The sequence below is a fragment of the Morone saxatilis genome, unplaced genomic scaffold (genome assembly GCF_004916995.1).
Source record: "Morone saxatilis isolate NCDOM2014 unplaced genomic scaffold, NCSU_SB_2.0 Contig20, whole genome shotgun sequence".
NCBI classification, from domain to species: Eukaryota; Metazoa; Chordata; class Actinopteri; family Moronidae; genus Morone; species Morone saxatilis.
In genome coordinates, this window is record NW_023339763.1 from 10713018 (window position 1) to 10724868 (window position 11851).

Genomic DNA, 11851 nt, shown 5'->3' on the forward strand with positions numbered 1-11851 from the left:
TACAGAAGAGACATTTTAACATTACATTTTACCAGTGATACTAATGAAGATCAGGGTGCTGTTTGTGTTCGTGTTGGCTCACTAGAAAGGCTCTGGTACACTAATTAACCTTAATAAGTATCATTAATAACACTTGATTACCCTATTTCATGTCAAAATGGCTGCTGTGAAAAAGCTCTATTGTATTTACACATTTACAAAACACGTGTAAAGTGTGTTTGAGATGTTTGTATATAAACAAAAATAAATTCACAGGACGACAATATTGAAAAACAGTGGAAGTTGCTTTTATTTCATTCAACAGAGAAACTGCTGCGACATCGGAGTAAACCACTGAGCAGAAACTAACATTCACACTGAGCCGCTGAAACAATGACTGGCACAGTGGAGCAGTAAGGCTTAAGGACGCCTCAGACACATGCACACACACACACACATACATACACGCAGACGCATTCTCACACACACTTCATTTACATCCACTATCTTACACCTCTGGCTGCTCGGGCTGCAGCCTTATCACTATCCCTCTCCCTCTAATCTGGTCAGTCAGAGGTGAGGGGTCATGGGTCACCTTGAGATCAGGTAACCTCTGTTCCCTGCTGTTTGCCTTAAATGTTGGGCTATTACAGGGCTAAGAGGCGACATAACACAGAGACCTTAACCGTTCATCTCTATGGTACATCTCTAAGCAACATGACCCCCAGCAATAACACTGCGAGGCCAGCCGTGGGCCTGGAGGGCGGGGTTCAGGGGGTTGTTGGGGTCATGCTCTGGCCAAAGGGAGGGCAAGGAGGAGTAGGGCACCGGCCGAGAAGATGATGCAGTTGGTCACTTTGTAGAGCGTCGGGTGGGCTCAGAGGCGGTGGGGGGAGGTGGTGGGCCGCGGCGGTCTAGGTCTTCGATGTAGAACATGATGAGCTTCCTGCGCTCCTCGGGGACACACTCCAGAACGAGGTACCGCTTATCGTTCTGAAGGATCTTCTCCACATCTTTCAGATGCTGCTCTGACTCCTGGATGAGCTTTCTCGACCTGGGGGAGGAGAGGACAGAAAGGCAGAGGGCACTCAGAAGCAGGATGGTAACAGTACTTTCCTCTCTGTGCGTGAGAGATTCTGGGGGAGACTGTGGTTTATGAGTCTTCATTAAAGCTGTAGTCAACTACCAGACTTTCCTTTGCAACAGTCACTTAAACTCATTCACTCACATTTTCACTGGTTGGGCGTTAAAAAACAACTGTGACACAAGAAGAGTGTTAAACGACAGTTTGCAGTTTGTCTTGACTTAAATGCTACTTGTCTAAGAATTTTCCAATCATTTACCAAAGTTACTGAGCGAAGGACTTTGCATATTAATTCTAAAGGTTTGTCAAACAGTCTGCTTAATATTGTGGAAAATTAACTGAAACTGCATCTAAAAGACGTGAGAAAATAATAAGAATGACAAATGAAGTTGCTCATAAATACTTCAGTCATATAACAGGTTAGAATCTCTAATATTTCTAATTGTATCAGGTTATGTATATTGAATTTATACATGCAACACACTGTGTAGTATGTTTAATTACTATTAATGACAGTTTTGATTATCTAGTCTGTAAAGAGTGAATGTACAGACCTGTATGTGATGAACTTTGTCTCTTTTAGCAGGGTTCTGAAGTCAGCTTTGGCTGTGATGTACTTGTCTTTGATGTAGTCTTCAAACTCCCGCTGTCTCTTCTACAAACAGGTTAACACAGACTCCAAAACTCAGATAAAAATGGATGTGCATTTCACAGGAAACATTTAAAGCCTAATTATACTCAAACCAAAATCTTTTTAAAGACATAAAAATATCAACAATCCTCTTGATCAAATCAGAACTTGGGTCACTGGAATCACGAAACTGTCAGAAAGTGACTAATCTTTTATTTTATAACTATACAAGCAGACAGGAGGTCACTCATGAAGTCTTACTCTGTCACTGGAGGAGAACTTGATACACCGAGGGTCCTCCTTGATGACCTTCTTCACCTCCTTCCATGTAGTTGTCAGAGTTATCTACAACACGAACACAATACACTTAAAAAGTCGATCAAAATAACTGATAAAGTGCAGAAATGGACGTGACATTAAGTCTTGAGTATTATTTGTGTGCACATGCAAGAAATAAAAACAGACAAACAGAGAGTCTTTACCATGCTGGTCTCGTCCAGTAGCTGCCTGAAATGTTCTTTCTTCTTCTTGGCCAGTGCTTCTACGTGTTCGTTAAACAGCTTTTCCTTCTCCTCTCTCTCTAGCAGTGACGCTGACTCCCAGCGATGGTCCTTCCGCAGGTTACGACGCGTGTCTGACCACGTTGCATCTGAAGACCGTACCTGAGGAATGAACAAACACAAACACTCTTTTAATGCTCCATGGGATAGAAGTTTCTGGACACTAGTAAAACTATAATGGCACTAGTCCGTCTTGTGCTCCTGCCAACATACTTATATCTTAAACATCCTAAATAATAATCCCTGCAGTCACAATCATAGCTGTAAAATCTGATTTGTTTCTGCAGGGGGGTCAGTGAGGACATACGACTATGGCTACAATCAGCTGCAGAGGATCTCACCATATCAGACATGAGAGCTTTGAAATGCTGGATGGCCTCCTCCCTCTTGTGCTGCTCCCTTTCTCTGTCGATCTCTTTGGTTTGCTCTGATCGGGCCTTCTGCACCTCCCGCTCCCTCTCTCGGAGACTGGCCTCGATGCGAGCCTGCCGCTCCAACTCCCGCTCCTTATCGATGTCCACGCTCTGTGGAGTATGACACACGTTGTCTGTGTAATCTTTATTTGTTATGTGATGCGTAGCTTGAGTTGTTGAGTCTCACGTTTCTCACTGACTGAGTGGTCACGTAACGCTGATAAGAAGACAGACTATAAATGGACCTAAAGAAACTGGCTAGCATAGCAACAAGGTCTACAAACAACCCTCAGTAGGAGTCAGTGGTTATGTTCGAAATCACATACTAATTCATACTATTCAAGTAGGACATTAAATTGAGAATGTATTGCAGTATTTTCCCTTAATTTGGTGTGGATTACACCAAAAATGTGGAGACCCTCTGTTCTATGCAGTCATGTGTATATTCGGGCCAATATGGTTTATTTTTTAGGACGTTGTCTTGGCCATGTGGCAGCATGGTATTTCCATAAAAATAATAAATAGGGGGGGAAAAGAACAATTGGATATGTGTTCAATTAATCTATTACTCACACCATCCAATTGTGTACAATGTAATTTATACCCACAGCTACAAAAGTAAAAAGAAATGTTCAACAGTATCTTCATCAGATCAGATATCACTAGCAGATACATATTGAAGCAATCATCCCCCATACAGAGAACTGCTCCTACCTTGGCTTGTTTTTCCATGTACTGTTTGAAGAGTTCTTCTCTGAGTGCGGAGCTCTCCACAGCCTTGTATCGTGGGTCAGTCTCTAGCCTCTCTTTCACTTTACTCCACCGCTGGCCTCCCTCTATGTGCTGCTCAGTTAGGAGATCAAAGAAGTCTTGCTTCACCTGAGAGCAAAACACACACACACACACACATCAAAACTGTGCCGATGGCAGAACCTCAGTAACTTTCTCAAAGGCACATCAACAAGGTAAGAAAAGCCTGCAGAGGTATTGACTCATGGTCAGTCGACCTCTTTAACCTTAAAAAAAAACAAAACAAAACACACACACCACATTCTGGTTCTAGAGAGAGATACTGTACATTGATATTGGAGTGTGAGTGAGTGATACCTTCTCTCCTCTGGACTTGGAGTCCTCTTTCTCTCTCTTCCTCATTGCAGTGATGAATTCTATAAAGATAGCCTCCCTGTCCTTCATCTTCTCTATGGTCTTAAATCTTGGGTCTCGGCCGTGCTTCACTGCAAATTCACTAAACGTTGTTCTGTAAAGATAAAACCCAAAGAAAAAAAAAAAAGAGATTCAATTTACGATGTTGAAGCAAAGTGAACAGTTATAACATCCAAATGAAATGATCTATTCACCACAACGAGAAATGACTTTTGTTAAATACTAATAATATATTATAATAGTAAATATTGCAAATATATGGTAAAATAACTGTAGATAAGTGGCCAGTCGCGTTACCTTGGTGTGAGCTTCGCATCCTCCATCATCCTCCTGAACTCGTCTTTGGCCTGCATCAGTTTGTTCTTCTTCTCCTTCCTCTCCTCCTCCGCTCGCGTCTTCACATACTGATCAAACACCTGAAGTGGACGGAAACATAAATATAGGACTTAAAAATAATGGCTGGTACAATACTGTGAGAAGGTGAGAATGAGTAACAGTGAGGGAAGAGACAGAAACACGTGAGAAACCGAACCTGTTTCCTCTCTTTTGGGTTGAGCAGAAGGTAACGTGGGTCAAACACAATCTTATGAAGCTCTTTGTCCCAAGTCGAGAATGCAGACACCTAAATGGATGGATGGAAAAACGGATAACACAGGCATTAAACGGACAGCTAAAACTTAAAACACTACCCAACAAAACATTATGTCAAATTTCACTATTTTGTCGTTGACAATTTAATTAACGAGTAAGAACAGCTCAAACTATTAAGACACAAAGGAATAATTAAGAATGTACATAAAAACCTACAGAAAAACTCAAAGAATGCATAGGTTTGTCCTGTCTACCATAGGCCTGTGCCTAGATACACAGATATATGTAGTAAGTTCAGAATGAAATTTGTCTTACCCCTCTCTCCAGAAGCATTTCTCTGAACTGAGTCATCCGAGCCTCTAGCGGCACTATAGCTCGTTCTCTGGCAGCTCTGAGCTCTGCCTCCATTGCAGCTTCCTTCTCAGAGTCTGCTTCCTTCACATCCTCCTTCCTGTGAGAGACGACACCACACAAGTCAGGAGAGCATCAGGAGGGTTGACATCATATTTTTAGAGCTGTAAGGTGACTTTCACAGTATCATAACGTTAACTAAGGCGAGACATGCATGACTTACTTTCTCTTTTTGGCTTTGGTTGGCTCCTCGTCCTGATTCTCTTCAGTAGCAATGGCTAATTCTGGTTCCTCCTTATTGACACCTGCTTATGAATACACAAACACTAAATAAATACTACACACACTGTAGCATACATATCATAGCAACAAACAATACCTGTGTTTCTCTGGCCACTGCTGTTGTGACTTTGTACATCTAATTGTTTTGAAGTTATCAACACTACCAAGAAAGCAAATTGCTCATGTCTCATTATCATTATTATATATTGTCATAGTTACTGACATGTGTTTGTCCGCACCTAGTCTTGTGATACCAGACAATCAGAAACCTCAGCACTTATAAATCGTCGGTCTAATCGGTTTTCTGAATGCAGTAGTTGCTTGAACGGCTGCTAACAAACGTATGCCAATTACTTCGAGGCACATGCGTCACCCAAAAACAATGCTTAATGACAATGGATGTCACAAGCAGTGTTATATGCTACGACACACAACTAATGCATGTCACCACCAAAAACACTTTGGATTGGTTCTGAAATGCAGTTTTTTTTGTTAACTCTGTTTCCGCCCAGGAAAAACTCCTTATTTAGTCCTTTAGTTTGTTGAGAGACTGGCTTGTGAGTGTAGTCTGCACCTGTCTTCTTGGTGTCCTCCAGGCCTCTCTTGTGAGGCGGCTCCTGGATGTGTTTGTCAACATCAGCTCGACCAACCAGCTCTTCGGGCCGGTCCCACATGGACAGCCTTGTTGTCGGGTTGTAGAAGAACACGCGATCGTCACCCGTCCATACCACACACCTGTACCATACCACACAGAGATTAGAAGGGGAAACAAAGAACGCATCAGATTTATTGCAGTAAAGTGGAGGGAGAGATGGTGTGGGCTGTGATGTGGTGTGTGTACCATGGCGTGCCAGGAATAGGGTTAGTGGCTATAGGCCGGGCTTTCTGAGCTGCTTTTTCCTCTTCAGTCATCTCTTCTTCTTTAGGCTCCTTGAAAAAGAAAGATAATGATGTGAAAAATCAGTTCACTATATCAGTACAGCGAACAGAGAAAATGTGTTTCTTTGTTGTCAGAGCAAGTAATTTGACTCTTCACATACCTCCTTGACATTATTAGTGTTTTCTAATTTGTTCTCCTCATCTTCCATCTCCATAGCTTCAGCCTCCTCCTGGGCCAGACGCTCCTTGATCTTTTCTGCTTCTTTTTCTGAAGACGGGGAGGAGAAAAAGGCGCACAGACACAGTTAAGTAAAAGTGGTGTAGTGATGGTGAAGAAAAGCAGCTTGTCATCAATTTTACCACAGTTTAATGTTCAGTTTCCTTGGCTTAAGCCTGTTAATCATCAGTCATACCTGCGAGTGACACAGGTAAATCTTAAAAACAGCTAATGTGGGATCAGGGTTCTTGTGTGTTTGGCTGTGCATCCTTTCTGACAAAGCTTGTGCGTGCTCTAGTCGGCAGTGCCTACCTTTCTCCACCAGGGCCTGTGGTTTCTCCCAGGTGGACTCCAGTGTTCGGTTGTTATAGTAGTACGTTTTCCCATCAGCTGTTTTGTACTCTGACCACTCAGGCAGCTGCAATGATCCAGCCATGGAGGGAGCTGCCGAGAGAGCCAGCTGTGGGTGCATCATGGAAACTAAAGGCGGGCCCATACCAGGAAGCATGCCTGTCATTAGTCAGAGAGGAAAGAGACAGACCATGATTGGCTGAGAGTCGTCTTTCGGTCTGAGCCACTAATAGTAACTGCAGTGGACTAATCTCTAGAAGAGACTCTAGTTCATACATCAATTTGTGAAATGTCATATACAAAACTTGTATTCAAAAATGTGTTAGCAAAACTAGAGAAAAGCCGACAGCTCCACAGGCAGAACAAGACTCACTTCAACATAAAAGCACTGTCCCCTCTAAGTATTTGCCAAGTCATCTGGGAGAAGATGAGTGAGTGAAATGAAAATAATTCTGTCTGAAGAAACTGCTGCCTTCAAGAAACATAACTGACAACAAACACAGGCCACATACACAAACAAACAAAGCAGTGACCACACAAACAACCATGCCACAAAAGAAAACAACCACATGACCACAACATGTAGCCCTAACTGCTACTGATTCACTACAAGGCAACAGCAGCTGGCGTTATGGGATCTGTCCTCACAAAGATGGGTCTCAACTTGTTTACAGTACCAACCACACACCTCAAAATCTACAACTTGGCCCAATCTAACAATTTAGATGCTAATTACAATCAAGTGTCTTCTCATTTACTAAAGCAAAACAGTAATGTCTTGCACTTTACCTAACAATTCCTGAGGAACACACGAGCAAAGTGCATTCGTCACTTAGTGAACGCTGAAGGCTCTAATGATTGCACCAGGGAATAGTTTTCTTTCCTGTTTGTTTTAAACAAGCAAATGCAAGCAAGCAAGTTGTCCAGTAAAACATCTTGAAAATACGCTGGTGATGAAACGCTGTGTGTGGTGTATGCCTTGCAGAGTAAACACAGTAAACTGATCATTTTAAGTCTGGAGGTATATTCACTAATGAGTCCAAATTAGGCTACAACAATCAAGCTGTATGTTCTGCCTCTGTCTGTTGGAATGGAGGAAATTTCACCACTGTACACCGGATGGATCATGTTCACACCATTCACCACCATGCCAATGTTTGAGGGTTCCTATATAAAACATATGACTTATCATTCACTACCATGCCATCTACTGTAGATCTGAGAGGCGAGCGGCTGGGTGTTTACCGTTGGCGCTGTGGCCTGCCTTTACACAGGGTGCACCTACTATCTGCATCATTGCTACACCTGCAAGAACAACGGACAAGCAAGCATCTGGTTGAACACAGCAGGACACTAGACATCAACTAACACGGTGTGTAAGAGTTTGTGTGTGTGTGTGAGGATAATTGGTCGTCAGCGTGAGTGTGTGTTGATGCTTGTGCTTCCTCGCATGCTTTCTAAAGGTCAATGGTTTAGCTAATGAACCCCAACACACACACACACAGAGTGCTAATGTCAGTGTTTAGCGTCTGTGGTAATGCTAACCTCAAACTGCTGCAGGGAGGTAAAACAGTGCTGACGTGTGTGTGTGTGTGTGTGTGTGTGTGTGTGTGTGTGTGTGCGCGCACTGACACATTTAAGCTGTGAAATTACATCATTATGAAGTGTGTGTGTGTGTGTGTGTGTGTTTGCAGTAACAGTGATGAAGGTCACACTGAGCTGCTGCAGTTTTTCCTCTGTTGTTATTTTAACAGTACAAACCTGTGTTTTCCTAATTCTCTTAAGTTGTGTTCACACTGCGTTATTTTAGTCCTAACCTTCCACTCATCGTCAGTTTAATGCTAAATGCCTCCAGATTGAGGAAAACTGACGGGTTCCTAAATGTCCTAGAAAACCTTGAAAATCTGGATGTCTAAAGTTTCCAGTCCTGATTAAAATGACCAAATATCCTGGAAATAAGTTACAAGTTGGTTGTTCTGGGTTTGATTAAAACTGTAGTCCAATCACTGGAGAAAATCACCTGTGGGGAGAAAAGCATAAAGCGAGCTTCTTTCTCTAGTTGTTTTAATCAATTTAGACCCGTAATATACAATGTTAGTATGAATATTACGTATAAAAAGCAAATCAAATAATCAATTACAAACTGATCTAACGATGTGTAGTGTGTCCATATTGACAAAAGTCTTAACATTTTTATTTGTGTGGGCAATCTAAGCAGCTCAGAACTCACTCAGACTTTAAGAGGTTTTATACATCCAGTGAACTAATAAAAAATCCAGAGCAGGCCTCTAACCTGTATCCACACCAGGCTAGTAAAGGAGACCTGCTTCTGTTTGGGACTCTGCGTCTTACAGAACACATTATATTATTGTAATTCATTAAAAACTTAATTTACCCAGGTTACCTTAACAATAAATATTTATAAACTTTGGTCAAACAGTTTGAGTGGAACTAACTTATCTGCTTTTACTGTGAAAGGTGATACAAAATGTATAGAAACTGCTGTTTGCCGTCTTTACCTGCAGTCCACCTGCCCTGGTTCCTTTTAAAGAGCTTATATTAATATCTTTCAGCAGCACAGAGACATGATACTGTAGCTGTAGCAGCTGTTACAGTCCTGTTCGTGTGCCGTGGACCTGGTAGTTCTAGTACTAGTACTAGTACTAGTACCCTACTCGGTAGATTTGCGTTGCCCTGCTGGGTTTCGTCACATGTTCTCCTGCTCTCTCACTGTAACATCCTTCAGTCATGTAAAATTCATGTGACACATCTCTCCACTTTAAAAGCTTTAAGTGCTTTTGCTGCTCGTTTCTCACAAGCAGAAACAAACCCAGCTGAGATGCTTTGGGCCGTGTTCAAACCAGAGCGTCAGTCAGACCGAGAGAGGAACCGAACTCCGTTTTAACTCTAGTTCAGTCTGAATCTGTCAGAGGAAATTGCAAACTGTGTCTGCGAGATAAAAACAAAAACCCAGAGGGGATTTTAAATATTATAGCAGCCGAGAGGAAGATATCAAAATGACAAATGGAGACACAAATACAAACAAACTCAGTGAGCAGCAGAGGGAAGTATGAGAGGAAATGAAATGTGTAAAATCACTGAAACTGACAGGAACTCACTGCTGCCGGACTGGACGGGCAGGATCTGGTCCCGCTCTTTATTTGACAGCAGCTTCACCAAACGCACCAAACCCTCAGGGGAACATCGATATCTCCAGTAGATTTATGAAGAAACGTCAGATTTTTGATGCCAACTATAAAAGGAAGGACTTCTGTTTTTGTCAAGGGGCTGAATATTTTCAGTATTATTTATCATTCTTGGTTAAAGTGAGTAAATAGTGAATCAGGGCGTTCAGCAGTGTGACCCACTGCCTCTGGAAACTCAACGTAAAACATTTTAACTAACTGTTGTCGACCTAAAATGAACACAGATTCAACAACTGGCTTAAAACGTTTTCAGAAACACATTTTTTGTTCCCACACGAGCCGCCATGTTGGTCCGTTTTGAGTAGAAAGTGTCCAATCAGGTGCAGCCAGAAGTGTTTGTCGTAGGAGGGTGAAGCCTGAGGGTGGCTACAAGCATCCAATGCCGGGAAGCGGCGCAACCCCCTCACGTCCACAAACCACTCCTACACGTACCATAAACTGACCATATCAGAATGAGGTGGAGGATCAGCCAGTCTCTGGAGAATTACAGACTGTTCCTTTAAATGTTCTTAGTTTTATAAATATCATTGTGTGCAGCTAATGGAAACCTCCTTCAGTCTCTGAGCTTTAGTTTTCCACCAAACCGAAACAAACTCCTGCAGCTCGACACCCAGCCAACCACCTCACTGTGAAACCACCAAAACAATGTCTGGACCTTGTTTTAGGCTCCCAGCGCCATTTCAGAGCCTTTTCCCTCCAAGACAGAACTTTCTTTTTGTTCTTTTCACTGTCAGAAACTGGAGCCACTCAGAGAGAGGAGAACTTTCAGTAAATATTGACAGTAAAAAGTGAGAGGCGTCACCAATGAGCGGCTCTAAACTGCGTCTGCTCCTCGTTAACACTGCGGTAAGCTCCACCCAGCTGGCACCTCCAGGATGCCAAAACAAACCACAAACTCTCTGCAGAGACTGCAGCTCCGCTCGCCTGGTGGAAACATGTGTGTGACCTCGCGGCGACCTTTAGAGCCAGATGAGTCCACGTGGGCCCCGATTGGCCGAGCAGGAGGCTGAACTCTGATGTCATCGATTGCTCAAGTTGTTGTTGGTGTTCGAGCGGGAACAAGAGTGTGTGTGTTTGGTGCTTAAAAACATTCAGATGATCTCACTCTATCACGTGTGTGTTTGTTATTGCTTCAACACAGAGTAGGTAATGAACAACTGGTGAGACGCTCTGCTCGCTATGAGTTTGGCTTCTTGTTGCGTCTCCAATCGGTTGCCGGACCCTGGACCGTGTAACACAGTGCGCTTTATTAAATCCTTTTAAAGGACTATAAACTCCTCTTTTAAAGCAGTTTCAACTCATTCTAACCTTCATGAAGAGAGGATTTCTTTCAGGGCTCATTCAGACCAAATTAGCCAAAAATTCTGGAGAAATCTGAAGCCATGCTGTGGTGGCCAGTCCGGTGATCCGACCTGTCAAACTGCTCTAAAGTCATAGTACGTGTCAGAACAACAGGGGACCAAGGATGGCGCCTTGGGGAACACCGCAAGTAATTCTATCCTTCATAAAGGGAGGATTTCTTGCAGGGCTGTCGTTATTCAGACAGAATCAGCCACTATGGCGAAAACACCAATCCCCCTATTGATCTGAGTAGTCTGTTTAGGCTGTGTGGTGCAGAGCAGTGACCTGTGACAGGAAAGTTTAAACAGTTTTGGAGAAACCTGACGTCAAGCTGCGGTGGCCAATCAACAGTCAGCCTGGAATATTACTGAAGAAGGAGTTAATCATTACCTCCAGGAATTTCAACAAATTTAATGTTTGCTTTCTTCGGAAAACAGCACAATTTTTTTACAGTGATATTTTAGGCTACAACAATCCCTAATAAAACCTGAAGGGACTCTGTGATTCTGTCCAGTTGTGTCCTTGCTTGGTTTATTTGGCTTGGCTGCAAATTACTGTAAGCTTTCATACACAGAATAACAGTGAGCCAAGGATAGAGTCTTGGGGAACACCACAAGTTGAAGAAGAAGAGACGTCACCAACCACTTTTAAACAGTTTGAGCAGAAATGTGAGCACTTATTGCAGCGGGGTCGGTACAATCTGACTACTTCCTGTTGAAATAATTAGCAGATTCTGCTGATAGTTTATCTGCTTGTTTAAGGTCTGTTTGGACTCGTTTGTGGCCACTACACCAAAATCACT

The 11851-nt window shown here is 42.7% G+C and overlaps 1 protein-coding gene across 1 annotated transcript in view; it reads right to left on the minus strand.

Moving 5' to 3' along the window:
- Nucleotides 1-265: 265 nt before the first annotated feature.
- Nucleotides 266-11851, minus strand: part of tcerg1b (transcription elongation regulator 1b (CA150)) — a gene marked incomplete in the record, with an annotated part of 15905 nt that continues 4319 nt past the window's right edge. Inside the window, 16 exon segments of the mRNA XM_035666959.1 lie at nucleotides 266-1033; nucleotides 1618-1718; nucleotides 1956-2039; nucleotides 2177-2356; nucleotides 2596-2778; nucleotides 3382-3546; nucleotides 3775-3925; nucleotides 4129-4247; nucleotides 4364-4453; nucleotides 4738-4873; nucleotides 4997-5078; nucleotides 5630-5790; nucleotides 5897-5985; nucleotides 6096-6202; nucleotides 6464-6661; nucleotides 7748-7807. Of these exon segments, the coding sequence (XP_035522852.1) occupies nucleotides 832-1033; nucleotides 1618-1718; nucleotides 1956-2039; nucleotides 2177-2356; nucleotides 2596-2778; nucleotides 3382-3546; nucleotides 3775-3925; nucleotides 4129-4247; nucleotides 4364-4453; nucleotides 4738-4873; nucleotides 4997-5078; nucleotides 5630-5790; nucleotides 5897-5985; nucleotides 6096-6202; nucleotides 6464-6661; nucleotides 7748-7807 (2108 nt within the window).